This window comes from Notothenia rossii (genome assembly GCF_949606895.1).
Source record: "Notothenia rossii genome assembly, chromosome: 2".
Lineage (NCBI taxonomy): Eukaryota > Metazoa > Chordata > Actinopteri > Perciformes > Nototheniidae > Notothenia > Notothenia rossii.
Genome location: NC_136904.1, coordinates 36339535 through 36359319, shown reverse-complemented (window position 1 = coordinate 36359319; position 19785 = coordinate 36339535). Strand labels below are relative to the sequence as shown.

General features: G+C 40.7%; 1 protein-coding gene across 1 annotated transcript in view; it reads left to right on the top strand.

The window, feature by feature from the left end:
• Nucleotides 1-19785, top strand: part of itfg1 (integrin alpha FG-GAP repeat containing 1) — a 188001-nt gene that overhangs the window by 77275 nt on the left and 90941 nt on the right. Inside the window, exon 10 of the mRNA XM_079664764.1 lies at nt 6638-6789. Within this exon, the coding sequence (XP_079520890.1) occupies nt 6638-6789 (152 nt within the window). The remainder of the gene's footprint in view (nt 1-6637; nt 6790-19785) is intronic.

The window sequence follows — 19785 nt, the reverse complement described above, 5'->3', positions numbered from 1 at the left end:
CCAACACATCTCTAATGGCGCGTTTCCACTGCAGCGCGGAGCTCGCTTTAAGCGTGCCGAGCCGTGCGGGGCCCGTTTTTGGTTGCGCTTCCACTTGGCCTAGTTTTGGCTAGGCTTGCACGATTTCGGGAAAAAAATCTAATTGCGATTTTTCTGACAAATATTGCGATTGCGATTCGATTTGCGATATTTGTTTTTAAGCGACCCAACGGAAGTTTATTGTAAAATGCGGCCATATTTCCGGGTAGGAAGGTCGCATCAACATGCTCCCGTCTCTAGCACCCCTGCAGCCCGAGCTACGAGTGAAATAACTAAACGTACATGAAACTTCCGTTGGGTTGCTTTAAAGTCAAGCTTCAGTTTAAGATTTACCCTGTAATAGAAGTAAAACATGTGATTGAGCATTACTAACCTGACTCAGATGGTTTGTTACACCAAACCATCTTGGAAAGCTCCATTGGAAGCCATTTGGAAAAGTATTTCAAAAATACTTGGCAGGTGATTGGATCAATCTGTCATATTTGTATTTATTTATAGAAGGACCATGCATACAAAAACATTAATCTCAGCAAAGAGAAGAGATGCAATATCCCAGATTATAGCTAATAGCTAATTTCCATATGTGGTCCTCAGGCAGGTTCATAACAATCAATAAACAAATAATAACACTGCATGATCTCTATCAGTCATACAATTTTAAAACCTGATTTAAGTACAGCTCAATAAATTAATATATAGTACACTTGAAATACACTTACATGATCTCGGTCACTCAAATAATTATAAAGACTGATTTAAATACAGGTTACGAACATAATACTTATTACACTTCAAATACACTTAAAGGTGGGGTAGGTAAGTTTGAGAAACCGGCTCGAGATACACTTTTTGTGATATTCCATGGGATTCTCTTAGCATCCCGATAGCAATGAATATCTTAAGTGCTTTGACAAAAAAATCCATTAAAAAATGTCATCTGTGGAAGCCGCAGTACTGTAAAAAGCACGACCAATCATTTTAGCCGGCCCGGCTAAAATAACTGGATGGCCTACCTGCCTGTCAGCCTTCCATCTGTGCACAAACTTATCTCCTGCCCTCATTGGTCATGTGCGCGTTCGTGTGTGTTGGAGGAGGTGCTCTGTGAGGAAGTGGCAGATTTTTTCCGGTTGTGTATTTTCAAATTCTAGCGCACTCGAGCTGGTTTCTCAAACTTACCTACCCCACCTTTAAATAAAATATCTAAGATATAGTATGACAATACAGTTCAAATAAAAAAACTCAGATTACAGTGTAATTAATGTTGGCATGACTGGTTGCTTGATATAATTTGTTTTATGCCATAAGAAAACGAGTTAATATCAGTACAGGTTTTAAGTTCAACTGGAAGAGTATTCCAGTGCTTGATGGCCGTAAACGGAAATGCTGATCGTCCAAAGGCAGTGCGCCTCAGAGGGATGGTTAGATCTGCATTTAATGCAGATCTGGAGTTTCTGCAAGAATTGTGAATGATTCTGAATACCAATTGAACTCGGGAAAGTAGAACAAGACTATCAAAACTGAAAAGTTTGTATATGGACAGTATATTGCAATGATGGTGTTTTAATGACTTTCTATCCATAACTTTTAAGGCTTGTTTATAAAGAACCGCAGGTGGTCTCATAGCAGTCTTACAGTAGTTGCTTGGGACCAGCAGGTTATACAGTAGTGAAAATGTGATAGTATCATGGCATGCAAAAAGGTTTTCGATGCTTCTGTGGTTAATGAGTTCCTAACATGTTTACATTTGAAAATGTTATATTTCAGCTTTCTAGTCATGCTTCTAATATGGCTTTCAAAAGTCAAATTGGCTTCCAAGATCACTCCCAATCTGTGTATCACCTTCTATCATGGGCCACTTCTGATTGGTTAACAATGGCTGGTACATGTGGAACACAGCACTTCTGATTGGTGTGGATGACTGTCACAGTTAGCCCGGGGCTAATTTTTCACCTTTTTTTCTGGCCCGACTAAATCGTGGTTCTATCGAGGCCAACAAACAGGGCTGAGTCGGGCTGAGTTTGCTAAACTAGAGAGAGAATCGCTGTCAAGGGGGCTACAACTACAACGAGATGAACATATTTGACCGTGATTTAATTGTAATACACGTTTCAAAAATGATGCTGAAGTAACAACATACTGATACCGGTTAGTAAAAACCATGAATTAATGCTTTGAAAAGTCTGCAGACAGACGGCAGGCGAAAAACCTTTTAAAATGCATGATCTTCTTATTATAAACACATGCATTTCCAAACATTTGGTCTACCTACGCTGTAAAAGGTATCTTCGATTTACACACGGCATCTATTGCACGTCTGTCCGTCCTGGGAGAGGGATCCCTCCTCTGTTGCTCACCCTGAGGTTTTCTCCCATTTTCCCCTTTAAACTGTGGGTTTTTCTCCGGAGGTTTTTCATTGTACGATGTGAGGGTCTAAGAACAGAGGGTGTCGTTTTCTCATACTGATATTCTGCACAAACTGTGCTGTTGTATTTGCTGTAAAGTGACTTTACTGTAGGGTAATGTTATTATATGTACAGCACTTTGGCTCGACCAAAAAATCGTTTAAAAATGTGCTATATAAATAAAACGTGATTTGATTTGTTGTCTAAATGGAGATCGGCTAAGCTAACGCAATATAGGCTATATTCTCCGACCGTCCACACTCACAACGGCCTATACAGACATAAATAAACCAGCGACTGTATTCGCCATGACACAGACAGTCAGTGGTTTGTACTTGTTTAACTTTTGTCTAGTTTCTGAACAGATATGAGTAGCTTGAGTGCAGGCTGATGTTGTTTTTTCTGGGGTGCTCACGGGTGCTCATTGAAGATGATGTCACGGCCCCGCCTACACTGCGTTACTATAGTTACTGCCCCAGCTCCTAAACTGTAATGGAAGCGCATCATTAAAGTGAGCCGGGCCTAATAAGGCCTAACCAAACCGAGCGAGGCCGAGCGAGGCTTGCGGTGGAAATGCGCCATAAGCGGTTGACCAATTATAACAGAGCCGGCCAGCTAACCAATCAGAGCAGACTGGGCTCTGGTTCCAGACAGAGGGTGAAAAGAGGTGCTACATCACAGGCAGTATGAGAAAAATAAATAGCTTTTTGAACATTAAAGCATGGAGACAGTAGAGGCAGAGAATACAAATATGAACCTGAAACTGATCATAATATGTCCTCTTTAAGTTTTTGTGTTTTTATGGAAACTGTCGTTTTGGAAATGGCAGTTTGTGATTCCATTGCACAGTATTGTGTTATACTGACTAGTGTTCAGCCACATTTATTTAAATATAGGTTAAATAGCCTCTGTATATTGCAATACAGCTTAACTGCACCACAAACTACATGCAGCAAATACAGCAGTTCAATAAACAACTCAATGAAACCCATTCTTTAAAAAAAAGACATTTATTCTAGTCTCTAGAGACCAGGGGTCGGCAACCCCTGGCACGCGTGCCAGCATTGGCACGCGGCATCGTAACCAGTGGCACACTAGGAATAAGTGTGCAATAATATTTAAATTGTATTTTCGGATCCTGAACAAGACCGCCGCCAGAGCGCGTCTACCTGCAGAAGGAAGCCATGCACGCAACGCAGCCCCGCTCTCTTTAACTCCAGGTGACTTTCTGCCGCTTTCCTCTGTGGTGCAGTGCTGATCGTTTCACCACGGAGGAAAGCACTTCACTAATTGCAGTACCCATAAGGAGCTGTACAAATGCCGCAGTTTTTGCGTGGCTGTGTCTTTAGTTGAAAGCCCAGTGGCGATCTGCTCATCGAAATAATATGCTACAAAGGGGCGGACTGGCCATCTGTGTGTTGAACTTTCCTGTCGGCTCCCAGACCGTAGTCGAGGAGGGCAGCAGCAACAAGCTTCAGGTTCAATAACCCACTTTAGCTTAAATGACTGGAGAGAGGCGAGCTCTTCTTGGGAGGCCGTTGCATTTATTTAGCTGTTCTTCTGTTTCACAAAATACATCACAGACCTCTGTTTTTCTGCTTTCCCGTTTCACTTCCAGAAACACGCTCGCTCACTGTCGTTCTACCATCCACAAACACATGCACAAGCCACACCCCTCTCTCTCTATCTCTCTCTCTTAAAGGGACAGCGATCTCATCTCACTCTGCATGACCCTAATATCATAACATGTGTGTTCTGGAGAATCACAGAACGGACGATTGTCCTTATTATAATGCCGTTTAAACCAATTATTTAAATGTGGTAAATGTTTAAGTTTCGTTGACAGGTCCACACACTGCTTCCCCGCAGCGAGGCTCCGGCTGATAGTTCACGAGCGTCAAGCTCCTCAACCCCCCCCCTCGTTGATAATTCTCGATCTTCGGCACGCTGATAACAAAAACAATTTTAAATGGCACTTCATATCAAAAAGGTTGCCGACCCCTGCTATAGACTAAAGGCAGCATTTATTGCAAAGCAGTTATTAGAATTTATTAGTTTAAACTACCAACTAAGTGCATGTTCCACTTGTGGCAAGACTTGGACTGTGATAAAACTTTATTAGTCCAATAAAGACTGTAATTACTTGATTCATATTCTGTACCAGTGAGAAACAATTAATGTACCAACCTGAACACCCTGTACTGAACAGATGATACATACTAATCATAGACTCCAGCCCGTGATGGTGTTTGAGTAAGGATTAGGGGAAAATGCATTCAGTCACCAGCATTAAGTGGAAGAGAGACATATGTAATGACATAAACAGAGAGTCAAGGCTAAAACCATGCTACTGTGTCAATGCAGCTGCTAAGTGAAATCTCATTTATATAAAGTGGCAGAGGCAATTATGATCTCAGAGAGGCATTTAGAGTGTTTCCTTTCAAATCCATCAGTCAGTTGCAACATTACAGCAGGGCCCTATTACCTTGACATTTGAAATGTGTAGATGAGGGAAAGATGCCTTGTTGTTGTTGCATTTGGGTTAAAATAGTGGGAGGGCTTATTCAGTACCTGCGTCTGATGCTGAAGAGTAGGGCTTTAAAGGCAGGACTGCAGGCTATGAGCACTCACAAAAACAATAATAACAAATCCAGCTCTGGTATATTAAAAGACCAAGTGAAGTGGCAATTTGGTACAAATACAATTCAAACTGGTTTCTTTCATCATCTATTGGTCGTTTTAGATTAGTTCAGTTTTTTCTGATTTGTCTTAGGGCAATATCCCCACACCATCGAGAGGAGTTGCTACATTTTATTACCAACATATGTGGTTTTCTTTTACCTCTAAAGTAAATGTTTTTCTTTAAGTAAATGTGAAAGTTTTTCTGGAGTCAGTTTGCACTTATGTTTCTGTAGATTCAAATCAAAGATAGGAGATTGCTATCACTTGTGCAATTTAGGCAAAAACCTCAATCATATTATTATTTCACTTTAGTGCTTCACATAAAGTCATCAATTGACCATCAAGGAGTGATTTTGAAGTGCTCTATCTTTTCTGAAAGGCTTGCACGGTTTGTGGTTGGCAATTTCAGTCCTCCTCACTACTGCCCTCATCCACTGAGGCAATCATTAGTTATTCATTTGAAATTGTTGTTATTTAGTCTATCATAGTTTAAGCACCACTTTTGAACCCAACCCTGAATGCAAGAATGGTACAATTGTTTTTTTCCATACAACAGAAATGGCATGATAAACTTAGATAAGAAATAGTAGGTTTGCATGCCTTTTTGAGAAAATCCCTTCCATGCTAACGTTTCTTCACTCCCTTCATCCAAAACCTTAGTTCCTAAGAGATCCAAGAATTTGAAATTCAGTTTGTGGTGTGAACGCAAACAAACGAATTTGCCTATTTAAAAATCTATTTCGGAAACACATTTACATTTCACCTGCATAATGCCCCTTAGACAACCTATTTATGCAAATCATGTTGTAGCCTGTCAGTCTGCTGGTGGACACGTGGCAGGTATCAGGCTAACACATAAACTGGGATTTCCTTGGCTCGTCAGTGTTTTATATTTTAATGCAGCATCTACAGTCACTACTTTGACTTTTAACATTACAAGTGTTAACCTTATTAGCGTCACAATGTAGCTGGGATAAAGTGTTTCCCACAGACAAATGTGCATCGACTGACAGGGTCCCATTGATTACCCTGTCTGACCTCTCTGTGGAGGGCCTGAAGCCACAGATATTTTTCTTTTATCCCCCTTTTCTTTTAAGTAAAAGTTAAGAAAAACTGAACTTTGGATAATTTTGACGTGTAATAATTGAAACAGCGACTTTTTCAGGGATGATAAAAATAGATTTTTCGCTTGGTGCTCATTCTTTGTTTTCACTGGAAAGTGGACGGGGACTTTATTTTGCGTGGCAGTGAGGTTGTGTTGCTCATATCTTTGAAGGCAAAGTACCAGACCAGTACTTAATTGTACTTTTTTTCCCTTCTTGATTAAGGCAAAATAAACCGAACCACAGCTGCTTAAGCACTCTAAAATACTTTTTGAAATAGACTTCTCAGCTACTGTTTTTATTTGTATCTTTTAACCTTCCTCCTGTGTTCCTCCCTTTCACCATCATTGCATCAAGGACTGTATTGGCTTATTCTGATTCATGTCTTGTTCATTTCCTGATGTGTTGCAGTGGGTACCAGTGCTGTCGGACTTCAAGTCTAAGGACACGGTGTGGAGCTTTGTGCCACAGAAAGCAGGCCAACCCATGGCCCTGCACTTCGGGGACTACAACCTGGACGGCTTCCCCGATGCCCTGGTGGTTCTCCGCAACACCACTGGCAGGTAGGAGAAATATCTTTTGGTGTGGTATATGGTAGATCATGCTTTGCCTCTGCATCTCTATTTGTTTGAGTAAATGGGGGAGCATTGACTTGGGTTATGAAAGTCCACATAAATACACTATATAAATGCAGTCCATTTATTATTCACACACAGTTGCCTTTCTTCTCGCTCTAGGACCTTATTTGGCATAATGTCTCGTAAATGATGCAATATTTTTGAAATGATTCCTTGCTTGGCAGGCAATCCTTTGGAATCCTTTCAAGTAGGTCCCTGAATTCCACTCCTACTAATCGTTCCATTGCTTTGCCTCACTTCGTTGATTCAGAAGCATGCAGTTTGAGTGTCCACATCCATGAATTGAATATATTGTTTACAGTTGCACAAAAATGGCGATTGCATTATGACTTGGAAATATGTCACGAGAATCATTCAATTCAATAAAATCCTCTCAATTTGGATGAAAACTCGCATTATTCGCTGCCCACATTCCAATAGGTCATGTAATATTATACTTTTGATGCAATTATACTACTTTAGAATTCCAGTGGAACTTGAATTGAAATTGATTGGAACCGAACAGCTCCAGATGCATACTTAAATGGCTTGTGTAAATCTGTTTAGCTACAAATCTATGTTTTTGAAGACACCACAGAGAGAACGGATTTACTCATTAAATGACTGTGAAATTACTACTTGCACTGACATTTTCTCGTGCTGGTAAAATAAAAAAAACATTGCTCCCATATTGATATTAATAATCAAATAAATTAGAACAGGGATAATGAAATATAATGATTTGCAACTCATTTGGGGAATATAAATGTATTTGAATGCTGATACACATAGGCAACACATTATTGTATTAATATTTGAATTGGTTCGCAGTATACACCTGTTTAAGAATAAAATCCTCCTCATACCACAGAATATTTTCAAAGAACAGCATTTTACAAAAGGAGATTTGAAGTCGCTTGGCGTCTTGCAGTGCTCTACATCTTGGAAAAATAATGTTTGATATAAATTGTCTCATTAATAAATCGTATCAGCTGAAGCATAACTTAAGGTGATTGCTGACACTTTACCACTTGTGGAACAATGCTAACAGTCCTTGGATACTGAAAACAGTATGGAGGGTTAATATGTTCTGCACGGAGCAAAGCGTATCTATAGCATTTTAATATAATAGAAAAACATGATTACCATCCAGTTTACCAAAGCGAGAACTAGGAGCAAAAAGACAGCTAAGGTGAGTGTGTTCTTCAGCTCGGTGAATGATAAGCCATTCCTTTTAAATAGAAAATCACTGCAGCACGTGCTAGGAGGTAAGCACCATGGACACTACGATGTGAATGTGTGTTGAAGGACCTATGTGGATTATCTGGCCTCAGCGATGAAGATAAGATAGCTGAAGGGGTCATGGTTATGATTGTCTATGCATACTGATTGTTTCATGTTTGTGTGTGTGGTGGACGCAGTAAGATGTTGGTTAGGAACTACAAAAGATTCACACACACGAACATGTGAACCCTACTTTCTTGTCCAAGCTCTATATAATCACCAGTAAGTCCTGTCGGGCTTAACTCTTTGCTGTCACCCTCATCTAGAAATGACTTCTGTCTCACCAGCTCTAATCACACCAGCTATAGTTCCTCTCTTTTTCCCTCCCTTTCTCAATTTTTCTTTAAGCCTGACCATTGTAATCCCACACTTGGCTATAGACGTCATCACGGTGTTTCCCAATACAATTTGACCCAAGCAGTAACACTTTGAACCACAGATTACAGAAGAGGGTCATTCAAAGGTTATCTACTGGAAAATGACTTAGAATTGACACAGTTGAAATGATTGGTCAGTTGCTCGTTTTGTCTTACTCATTAAAAAATCCCTATTTTAAAGCTTTATGTATGTATAAAGGCAAAGCCAAAACCAACATACACGTGTCTCATAAACCATTTCTGAACACACAACTCTGTTCTGTTATTGGGCCGGAGGTTTGCTTGTAGTAGCAAAGCTTCTGTATTACTGAATGGCATTGGAGCAGAGTTATAAATAGAAAAACTGAAAAATAAATGTGCTTCCTTCCGTTTGGTGGCTGTTAACAGAACCTTAAGCGCTAATCCCATAGAGTGGTGCAGTGACATTACATTACATTGCATTTAGCTGACGCTTTTATCCAAAGCGACTACAGTGAATTTCTGCGTATCTTTCTTACAGTGCAGACGCTTTTCTGCTTGCTCTTGCCTCTGCTTACTTTTAATGCTGATTTTCCTATTCTTATTCTCTGAAAACTTCGAGCAACGGCTCCTGGACATTAATTTATCACAGGGACAGTTAATCTTCGTAAATAGACGGAGGGTTTCAGCCATATTTCAACATTTTTACGACGACCTCAGTCTTACAGTAGCGTGGCCTAGTGACAGCTAAAGCCTGGTAGGCTACTGCATGCTATTTAGCTTAAGCTAGTTGGTAGCAAAATGCCTCCGTTCCCTACAGATGACTTCCACAAACTTCTACAGAAGATGGCTCTGTTGGAAATGAAAATGTAGCGGTTGGAAGTTTACGTGGAAGTGCATGGACTATGTTGTGGGAATGACACCACTTTACCAGTGTTGCAAAATAATGGAAAAGTGTATGCTAACTCACAGCTAGTTAGCAGCTACAAGGATTCCAAGGAACAGGAGGGCTTTGTACCGGGTAATAAATCTACAAGTGGTAGTCCTCCCTGGAACTCTCTGGGTTCAAAGCCGAAGAGTAAATCATTTCCATGGGATTTGGGTGGACGAATAACAGGCAGAGCCCAGCGCTCTGAAATCTGTGATGCGACCGGCTGGCCTGCATTGTTATCACCCAGGAAGAGCGCCTCTTCAACCCCTATTCATACTAGCAAACAGCCATGGACAGCTGCTAAAGGGAGAACTACAACCAATCCTCCTAAAACACAGAGTGTGCCAATCAGGAAGAGATACGCTCCGCTGACCAAGAACCGGAGATCTCTTTCTGATGACCTGGATAACCTGCCCTCTTCACACAGCAGGGTAAGGACCAATAGCTACTCCAAAAGTAAAAGGCTAGAGGGAAAGCTAACGACTGGGCCTGAAACTCTGATTGTGGGTGACTCTGCTGGAAGAGATGTAAAAAGTCTGTGTAGTAAGAACAACACCAAAGTACTTTGTTTTCCCAAGGATATGGTCTCTGACTTGGCTGAGAGGATCCTGCATATTGGGGCTGAACATCGGACTGTGAAGAATGTGGTACTGCACATTGGAACAAATGATGTTGTGAAACAACAGTCAGAAATGCTGAAAAAATACTTGAAATGTATGTTGGAAACTTTCAGGTCTCTAAATGCAGAGGTGTTCATCAGTGGCCCTCTACCGCCAGTCAGAAGAGGAGTGGAGAGATTCAGGAGACTGTTTGCACTGAACACCTGGCTTTCAACTGCCTGTACTGACCATTCTGTCCATTTAATTGACAATTTTAACTTTTTCTGGGATCGCAGACATCTTTATAAGGCAAATGGAGTTTGCCTGAACAAGTCAGGAGAGAAATTGTTTATCTCTAACATATTCAACTGCCTGCGTCATCAATCTGTTCCCTCTGCCAAGGACAAGCGGCAAGAGGAATCAAAACAGGAGAAAGACACAACACATCGCAAAGAAAACCCTGAAGGAGTATCACTGCACCCGCCTGAGGAATGTTCTGATTATGGGAGACCTATGAGACAAATGGAGGAGTCTCCACTGCCCGTCACCCCCCCTGTCAACGCCTTTGAGGATACTCTTCATTCATCCCACAGCTCTCTCTATTCTCCGCTCACCCTTTCGCCCTCGCCCTCCCCCCTGGAGTTCAATGACCGCATGAAGGCGATACGCAGGGTTGGCACCATGTCCTTTACCCCCGCCCCTCAACGATGCCCACCAAAATCACCGAAGCAGAGACCCGCACCATCTCCCCCGGCTTCATCACCATGCCTACCACAATCATCCAAACCAAAACAATACAAGGAAGATGGAAGCAGATTTCCAAACCCCCCTTCCTACAGTGTAGACCTCACACCTGCCCTCCTATGATGAGAGGAGCAGGGTGGTGGGTCCTCCCTCCCCTTCAAAGCCTGATAGGGATGTGTGTGTACAAAACGCTGCAAACTGATATTTGCTGGGTTCAGGCTCAAGGGCGTATGGCACTCTCAACTTTTTCCAGGACATGCCGGGGCCCTGCCTGCCTGTAGCTTTGCCGATATCTGTGTTGAATAGATTAAGAGCAGTGAATCATCTTAGATACAGGAAGTGCTCAAACGTTTCTGTGAGTTTATCAAATTTAGCAGTGATTCCATGTCAGCCACAGCTTGTTACAAAAAACCTGACTGATAGTGTGTTTAACAAACTTAAACTAGCTTTATTAAATGTCAGGTCTTTGGCAGGAAAAACATTTTTAATCAATGATTTTATCACTGAGCACAATCTTGATTTTATGTTTTTAACGGAAACTTGGATTGAACAAAATAACAGTGCAGCTGTTCTTATTGAATCAACACCTCCCGACTTTAGTTTTATGAGTCAGGAAAGAATGCATAAGAAAGGAGGTGGAGTTGCTATTCTGTTCAATGATTCCATTCAATGCAGGAAGACATCTTATGGGAACTTTGCTTCTTTTGAATATGTGGCCCTTCAGCTGAAATGCTCCTCTCGAGCTCTGTTCCTAAATATCTATTGACCACCCAAATACTGTGCAAGCTTTTTTGATGACTTTACTGAACTGCTGTCTATAGTGTGTATTGACTTTGACCGTCTAGTCATTGTTAGTGATTTTAACATCCATGTTGACAACCCCCAGGACAGAGGGGCTAAAGAACTGTTTTGTGTTCTTGATAGCTATGGACTGACTCAGCATGTGACGGAGCCCACGCACAATAAGGGGCACACTCTGGACTTAATTATCTCAAAGGGTCTGAATATCTCTAAGGTTGTGGTGACTGATGTTGCACTCTCTGACCATTCCTGTGTTTTCTTTGAGAGCTCTATTTCTGTTCACAAAAATGTTCAAAAAGAGGTAACCACAAAGCGATACTTAACTGAAAATACTAGGGAAATGTTTACTCAGAATTTTTCTTCCACACTCGCCCGCAGCTTACTTCCGGGCAAATACGTCATCCCTGCACCACTCTATTCCCATACTTTGGCAATCCACAGATATTGGGAAAATATAATTTTGATGATATATTTAGAGCTACTGTATGTGCTAGGTCTATGTTCATATGTGAGTGCTCTGATTAATGCAATTCCTTTTAGTTTGAAAAATGATTTTTGGTGAGGTTTTCAGCCATTCTGAGGCTACCACCAATATAGTGGTCTAGTCCCTCAAATTAAGACAGAGCAAGTTCTACATGTCGATTTAATTTAATAAGCACATGAGTTGTAGTTATATATAACATTAACATGATATAATAACATTTGGTTTGTATTTATACCAAAACGTTTTGGTTTGTATTTATACCAAACGTGGCTAAATATCAGTAATTTATTTGAGAAACAAAGGAATTCTATGTTATATTGTAATGATCAATTGTTTTATAACCAAGTTTACTGTTGAATTGGAGATTGGAGATCAAATGAGCTTCCTTGGATTGAATTCTCAAATACTGGACTGTTTAGGTTCACTTGGTCACTGCAGGGGCGCCGTAAGTGGGTGATAAGTTAGGGCGATTCTAAGGGCCCGTGACTGACAGGGGCCCCAAACATTTTTAGAACATTAAGAAAAAATGTTTAAGTAACCTTTCATCAATCATCAACAATTAACATTAATATAAAGTCAAATTGATGATGTAATCACTAAACTTACAATTCATTTCACATGTTTTCTTCCCTTAATTATCCAAAGCCTTACCCCCCTCTATTTACATGTAATGGTTTGGTCCTGCCTCTAAACGCTGTGCGGCACCGCACTCTCTGGCAAAGAGTGAGAGCATGTGAGGAGGGATGCTAGTACTTACGTGTGTACGATGTCTTAAAGACTAACAAAGTCAGGCTTTCAAGAAAGAAAATAAAGGAGATAAAGACAAGAGAGAGGGACTAAAGGGCGACAGTAAGTCACCCAGTTTTTCAAAAGAAAAGGTGGGTGTGGTCCATGAGTGGTGGAAATTAGTCTGTTAGCTAAGCGTAGTCCATTGTAAATAATAATTGTAATGTTTTGCTGACATTAAGTACTGTTAATATCTTCACTGAAAATGCTGAGGTTTCTCATTTCACTCCGCTTTTAGCTGACATTTAATAAATGCAGGTAAATTTTTAGCAGCTATTCATACTAAATCAGTTGTCCCTCCCCCTGGTGCCAGGACCAACAGATCCATCTTTAGGCTCAGCAGCCCTGTCCCCCCATAATGCTTTGCAGTCTTGCCATGCTAAGCCAGTTGGCTAGAAAGCTGGACTTCAAGGACTTGATCAGTGACTTTCCCCCTAAGAAGGCTAGGCGCTGGGCTCTTGGTGAGTAAGGCTGAGCCAGGGCTCGTAATAACTGTTGAAGGGCAAGGCTATGGTAACAGTATTGTATCACTACACTAGGGATGTGCATCTCCATCACTAAGGCCGATGTGATGCGCATCTCCATACGTTACCATGATACGATAGATTAACGATACATTTGAAACACCAGGCGATGCATACGATACGATTTGATTCAATATTATGTGATACGATGCGATTCAACACGATGCAAAATAATGATACTTCAATATGGTACGACAGAGGATTTTAGTTTTATTCCTGATAAGCAGCAAATCGTAAATTAACAAAAAAGTGCTTTACATATTTGGTTCTCTCTACTAGTACTGCACATCCCTTTATGCTGTTTCTTTTTTTACCTTTTTTACCTTAAAAAACTCTCCAGAGTACAGTACAATTGTATAACACCTCAAAGTTAAACAATTTAAGGATGCATTGCCCATGATTAACAATGTGCAAATAACAGCTCCCATAGTGCAATGCCCATACAGCTGCCAGCCTGATGTGCTTAACGTAAACGTAAACGTATTATTGGCAGTCACAGGCTGTTGTAAACTAAACACTGCTCTCTCTGACAGAACACCTCACTGAGTGATTTAACTCATATGTCTAACTTTCAGGTTTCTCTTTTCAGCCGCAGACCCCACGTCGCCTCTTTATGTGCGTCGCTAAGTTCCTCGTACTACTTGTGTACTTTAAAGTGGCACGGCATCATTTACAGTTTGCGAGCGATTTTTCAAGTTGACCGTCTTTCTTGAAAAATCCAAAGTGTTGCCAAACGTTTGATTTGTAGGTATTTTTCGCTGTGCTGTGTTTCTTTTTCTCCTCGACTTCCGTGTGTGTTGATAACTGAGACTCTCGGCCTCCGTAGAGCGAAGCAAAGATCAAAGATCTTCTCTGCTGAGCGTTGACAAGATGAGGGTTTTTTTACCGATGCAAAGACGCTACAATCGATGCGTCGCGAGTTCAACCCAAACTGTAGCCGATGTGCACTCTTTCAACCGGTGCACTCGCATCTTGAACGTTTATGCCGGTGCACCAATGCAAATCGGTGAATCTTAACATCCCTACACTACACAGAAGATGCATGATGAGAAAAAGACTGAGAACAGGTAATAGGCTCTGATTTAGCACCACCATCAGGCCTTTTCACTTCCATTTCCGTCTTTGCATTGTGCTTGGTTGGCGTGGCCTGGGCCTGGTGGTGGGGCCCAATGTGATATATTTTCATGGGGCCCAAAATCCCTGGCGGCGCCCCTGGGTCACTGTATAGTCCTCCCATAAATCAATTTACTATATGCATTGCTTCTTTTCAGTAAAGTCAACAAGGGTTCCAAGTCATCTTTGAGCGATGGGATGTGCTTGTGTTTATTTTTCTTCTGACATTTTATCAAATGCATCCTGTCTACTTGCCAAATTTGGATTCAGCAACCCTCTGCAGCTCAAACCCGATGCCCTCTGCTTACAAAATATGTGTACAGCCCACATCTGATCTATTTTAACTCCCCCTCCCTTCTTTTCTTTCTCTCTTCTCTCTCATCTCCATCTCTACTCCTTCTTCCTTTTAAGTGGTTATTTATAGCTGCTTTTTCAGATAAAAGTCCTTCCCGTCTGTGTCATTCCTCCTCCGAGCAAAATCATTGCCGAATTAAATGTTTAAAATAGGACGACTGAAGGAGTAGTGGGTGTGACATGGGATTAATCGAGTGGAATCAATGGAACAATGAGCAGAAGGAATAAAAAAAGATGTGGTCGGCTATGAATGCATGAGGTTGTTTTGTGTTGTATTGCTCAGGTTTGATAGACCTGGCTTTGACAAAACCAGTATTTTGCTTCTAATACTTTAGAAGAATATATCTGTGTTCTTTATGCATTTGTGTTGACTGACAGACTTATTTGACTATATACTGTATTAGATAACTACTACTGGGCCTTGTATATAAGCATTACATCTGTATTGTGATGCTTTAATTGAAAATGTGACAATATACTTTGGTCAACCATCCAATCCAATTACCGACCACTAGGGTATGGGGGTGGATGCAACAAGCCAAACAGAGTCCAAACTACTTTTTTCACAGCCATGACCTCCATCTTTTCTTGGGTACTGCCAAACGGCAAATGCCAAATGGGATACAAAGACCTTATAAACATGTTTTTGCCCAATGAGTCCCTCGAAGAGCCGCCAACAACTCTGTCAGGAGTCATCATAATCTGATGCTTATTCTTTCCCTAATAAGGCTGGTAGAAACGTACCTGGTTTTTCGAAACAGGCTGCAGCATTGATGGATGTTCACGTGGTTCCATTTATACCATAATTGAGGCTCCATGTACGTCCTTCTGGCGTTAGGGTACATTTACCGATCCACACTCCCAATATGTTCTTTGCCAGGAGTTCAAAGCCATTTGGCTGTCTTTTATTTCTCCAAAGAGGAATATAGTCATGTTGGTAACGACCGTAACAGGGAATCTACCCACACAACCTCTCTCCAAAATCATTCGGTTTCAGTGTTTCCCACAGAATGTGATTCTATTTGTGGAGACACCCTCAAATAAGAAAATACATGCGAGTTCATGGCTACTGTAGACAATGTTCTTGTTGCTCTGTGTTGCGTTGTTAATGAGTGACACACCGGAGTTGAGGATCTGTGGGGTTTATTCTCCCAAAAATATAATTTACAATTTAGGCATTTAGCAGACGCCTTATTCCAGAGCGACTTACAATGACCAATTACAGGGACATTCTGCCTGGAGTAACTGAGGGCTACGTGCCTTACTCAAGGGCACACTAGTAGTGGTGTTACAGGCGGGATTTGAACTCACAACCTTCCGATCATCAGCCCACCTCACTTTTTTTTATGAGATCCATTTGTGACGGACGATATTTAATTGTGGCGGCCTGCCACAAGTAAATCAATGTATGGGAAACACTGAGTTTGTTAAATTCTTCTACTTCTTGTTCTTTCTTTACCTTCAACACCTATCTCACCATGTTCACTCTGTCTTCTTCAGTGAATCTTATTTTCTAATGAGTGAAACCCAACGATCCTAAAGGAAAATGATCAAGGGTTGCCTGGCGTCTTGCAGTGCTCTACATCTTGGGAAAATACATTTTGATTTGATCAAAGATTATTAGTCTTGATTCTAGTATTTGTACTAAACTTGCTATTTCTAATGGTTTCATTTAAATGTATTTAAGTGGCACTAACTGATACAAACTACTCAGCGTATCTGTCTTCTGAATAACTTCTGCCATTGCTGTCAGGAGCCTTTATCCCATAAGTTATTGTTCAATGTGTAATTGTACCGTAGGCTGACTCATTGTTGGATTAGTCCGCAATAGGATGTAGCAATACATAATTAATTATCTTTTAAAATCTAAATGTATTGAATATGTCTATCTTAAATATATTAAGACACATAACTTAACTTACATTAGGGGGATAGATTATGCTTTTTAAGAACTGTTTAGGAACACACTCAATCGGAACAGTAAAACAGATTAAGGGTTTATGTGCGACGGGTGTATTTGTCCATGTGTGTTTATGTTTTTCATTTCGGTAGTGTGTAATTTCCATCAGAGGCTCCTCAAACTCCACTCCTCAGGGTGCACGTTATATCCAGGTCACAGGATCCAAGGTGCCTCCAGATTCTTTCTATCTCTGTCTCACACACACACTTCTACTCTCACAAAACAGTTATATCACAACAAAGAACACCAAGCTCCTGCTCTCTGCTGAAAGAAGAGGCAATAGGTGTTCCAGTGTTTGCTGTGGAGATGAAAGGCGACAAAAAGAAACAGACAGAGATACAGAGGTGGAAAAAGAGTAGTACTGTGAAACTAAAGAAGGGGACTTTTTTCTATTTCTTCCCTTTTGTAATCTTATATCAGTGGGAGAAACTTTTCTGCAGGAAGCCTGAAGAGAAAGTGCCGTTCTTTCTGGTGCAGATGACACAGCATGGTGCTGCACAACATAAACGGCTTATGATCGGGATTCTGAACTCTCTGCAGGCAACTCACGGAAGTAAAACCGTTTCATATGGCATGTACTAACTTGGAGTTTTGCATACAAGCACATAGCAGTGTAGTACATCTTAAAAGTTGTCTTTCAGGAAAGCTTGAAAAATATCCTCAATTCTCCATTCTGGAAGGCTGTATTTATGCAACAATGTTAATTACAACAATTATTTAGAGATGTTCCGCGACTAAGTATATCAGGTACAATGTGCTGGAGTGCTAACCAACAGAGGCGCAATTCTTACATAGTGATGTCATAGGAGTGCAATCGAGGCGTGTCTGGTGGGGTGGGGAGTGTGTGGGAGAGAAACTCCCTCTGGAGGGAACTTTATGATTTTAGCCTTTGTAGACCATTTACATGCACAAAAACCCAAACCTTATTATACACACTACAGGAAAGGGAAAACCCTAAAAAGCATAATAGGGCCTCTTTCAGTCACAAAGCTGGGATAATGTGTGCAAGCACTGACCCTACATATTTTAAGTAGAGTTTGTAAACTTAAATTATATAGTTTGTACCCACCAATTGCATTAGGCAGAGAGAAAAAGCATGTTTATCTTTTTGGTCTTGGTTTCCCTCTGCATATAATGTATACCTTTTTACCAGTAGCAGCCACAAATGCAGGTTCTATGTGACACTTCTTTTTGGATCAATATATCTCCAAAATCGGTGTAAAAAAAAATGTACAACCGGATTTCACAGCACAGTTTCTCCCATCTTCACTAGTACCCATCCTTTTTCTACCTTTTTCAGCTATTACTTACTTTTGTTCATGTTATCATCATCAGCATGCAAATTAATAGTAAGAAGATTTAACAAAGAGACGATGCTTTAGCAGACATGGTTGCAAACTTAGAGAATGTATCCCCTGCTGCCACAGTGTCTTGTAGATACACCAATAGATATCAGTACTTTCTAGGAATAACACTCACTTTAGTTCACAAAGCAAAGCAAAATGGCACTTTAGAACTGTGTGTGTGTGTGTGTGTGTGTGTGTGTGTGTGTGTGTGTGTGTGTGTGTGTGTGTGTGTGTGTGTGTGTGTGTGTGTGTGTGTGTGTGTGTGTGTGTGTGTGTGTGTGTGTGTGTGTGTGTGTGTGTGTGTGTGTGTGTGTGTGTGTGTGTGTGTGTGTGTGTGAAAATGCATTATCCTCAGCAGTAATCATGTTTCCCCACATCCCATGTCACATTCATGCACTGATTAAAAGGCAAATTGATCAGCTTTAATGTGTGATCTGCCTTGAGTGACTTTCCATGTAATTAAATGTGTGCATGGTTTAATGTCCACATCAGCATGTGTTCCTCAAGCAATCGAACACAACAGCCAGATCAGCTCCTACAGATGCAAAGCTATCATCATGCTCTGTGGCTTTTGACCCCTGCAGATGACCAGGGTCAGGATGCTGATTACAACTGGCCAGAGATACATCAATGCCTGCTCAGGAACGTACTGTACACACACTTCTACCCTGCCTGCATGCACATATTGAGTTTCTTTATGATGGGAAACTGCAATATATTTGCATTAAACTTGTATTGACACAGATACATTGGTGTAAAAAAAAAAAGCATTCGTGTAAAAAAAAAGATCATTATTTTTACCACATTGTCGCTAATAATACAACAAAAAATGTGTTCACCTAATATTAGAATTAGGGAGAGTGCTTTTCACCAGTGGTGGAAAAACTACTCGGACCTTTATTTGAGTAAAAGTAGCATTACGGTGTAAAAATACTGTGTAAGAAGTAAAAGTCCTGTATGTATTGTACAATCATACTCAAAAATACTGAGAACTATACTTGAGTACAGGTACCTCAAATGTGTATATAAGTACAGTGATTGAGTGAATATACTAAAGTACTTTCCACCACTGCATTGTACTTCCTATAAAAGCTGTGTCTGTTGCTTTTGCCTCAGGGTATAGCAGCATGAGGCGACTGGCTTTCAAGCAATATTTCAGTCCTCTGTCACTCCCACCTTATGAAACCATCAACTGACAATTTGAAAGTGTACGGGTCAACGAGCAGCAGCAGGGCAATAACAAAACACCTGACCCTCTCCAGAAACATCATGGTTACCGCACTGAATTTGTTGCTGAATAATTGAAGAATCTTGAGATTATTATATGCGGTTCCCTTAGATCTATAAATCAAGCAGATGGAAACCTCATCCTTGCAGTTGTAATAGATTCTTGTCACATCCAAGTTTCAATGTAGAAAGAATGTTAAAACAAATGTATGCCAGTTTCTTACTTGTTTCCCCAGGACTGCCTTGTTGTCTCATGAGGGCTGAATAATTAAAAGTTATCAATATTTTATAACTTATTGCAGTGGAAGGTTTTTTTTTCAATCTACTTCCTTTCTAATATTGGCATAATAAATTATCTTGTTACCAAGTTGGGGAATATTTTGCCCATGCGGACCATGGAGAAAGTAGGGTATTTGTAGTATTTTTGGAATGTCCTTCATTGCACTTTCATTTT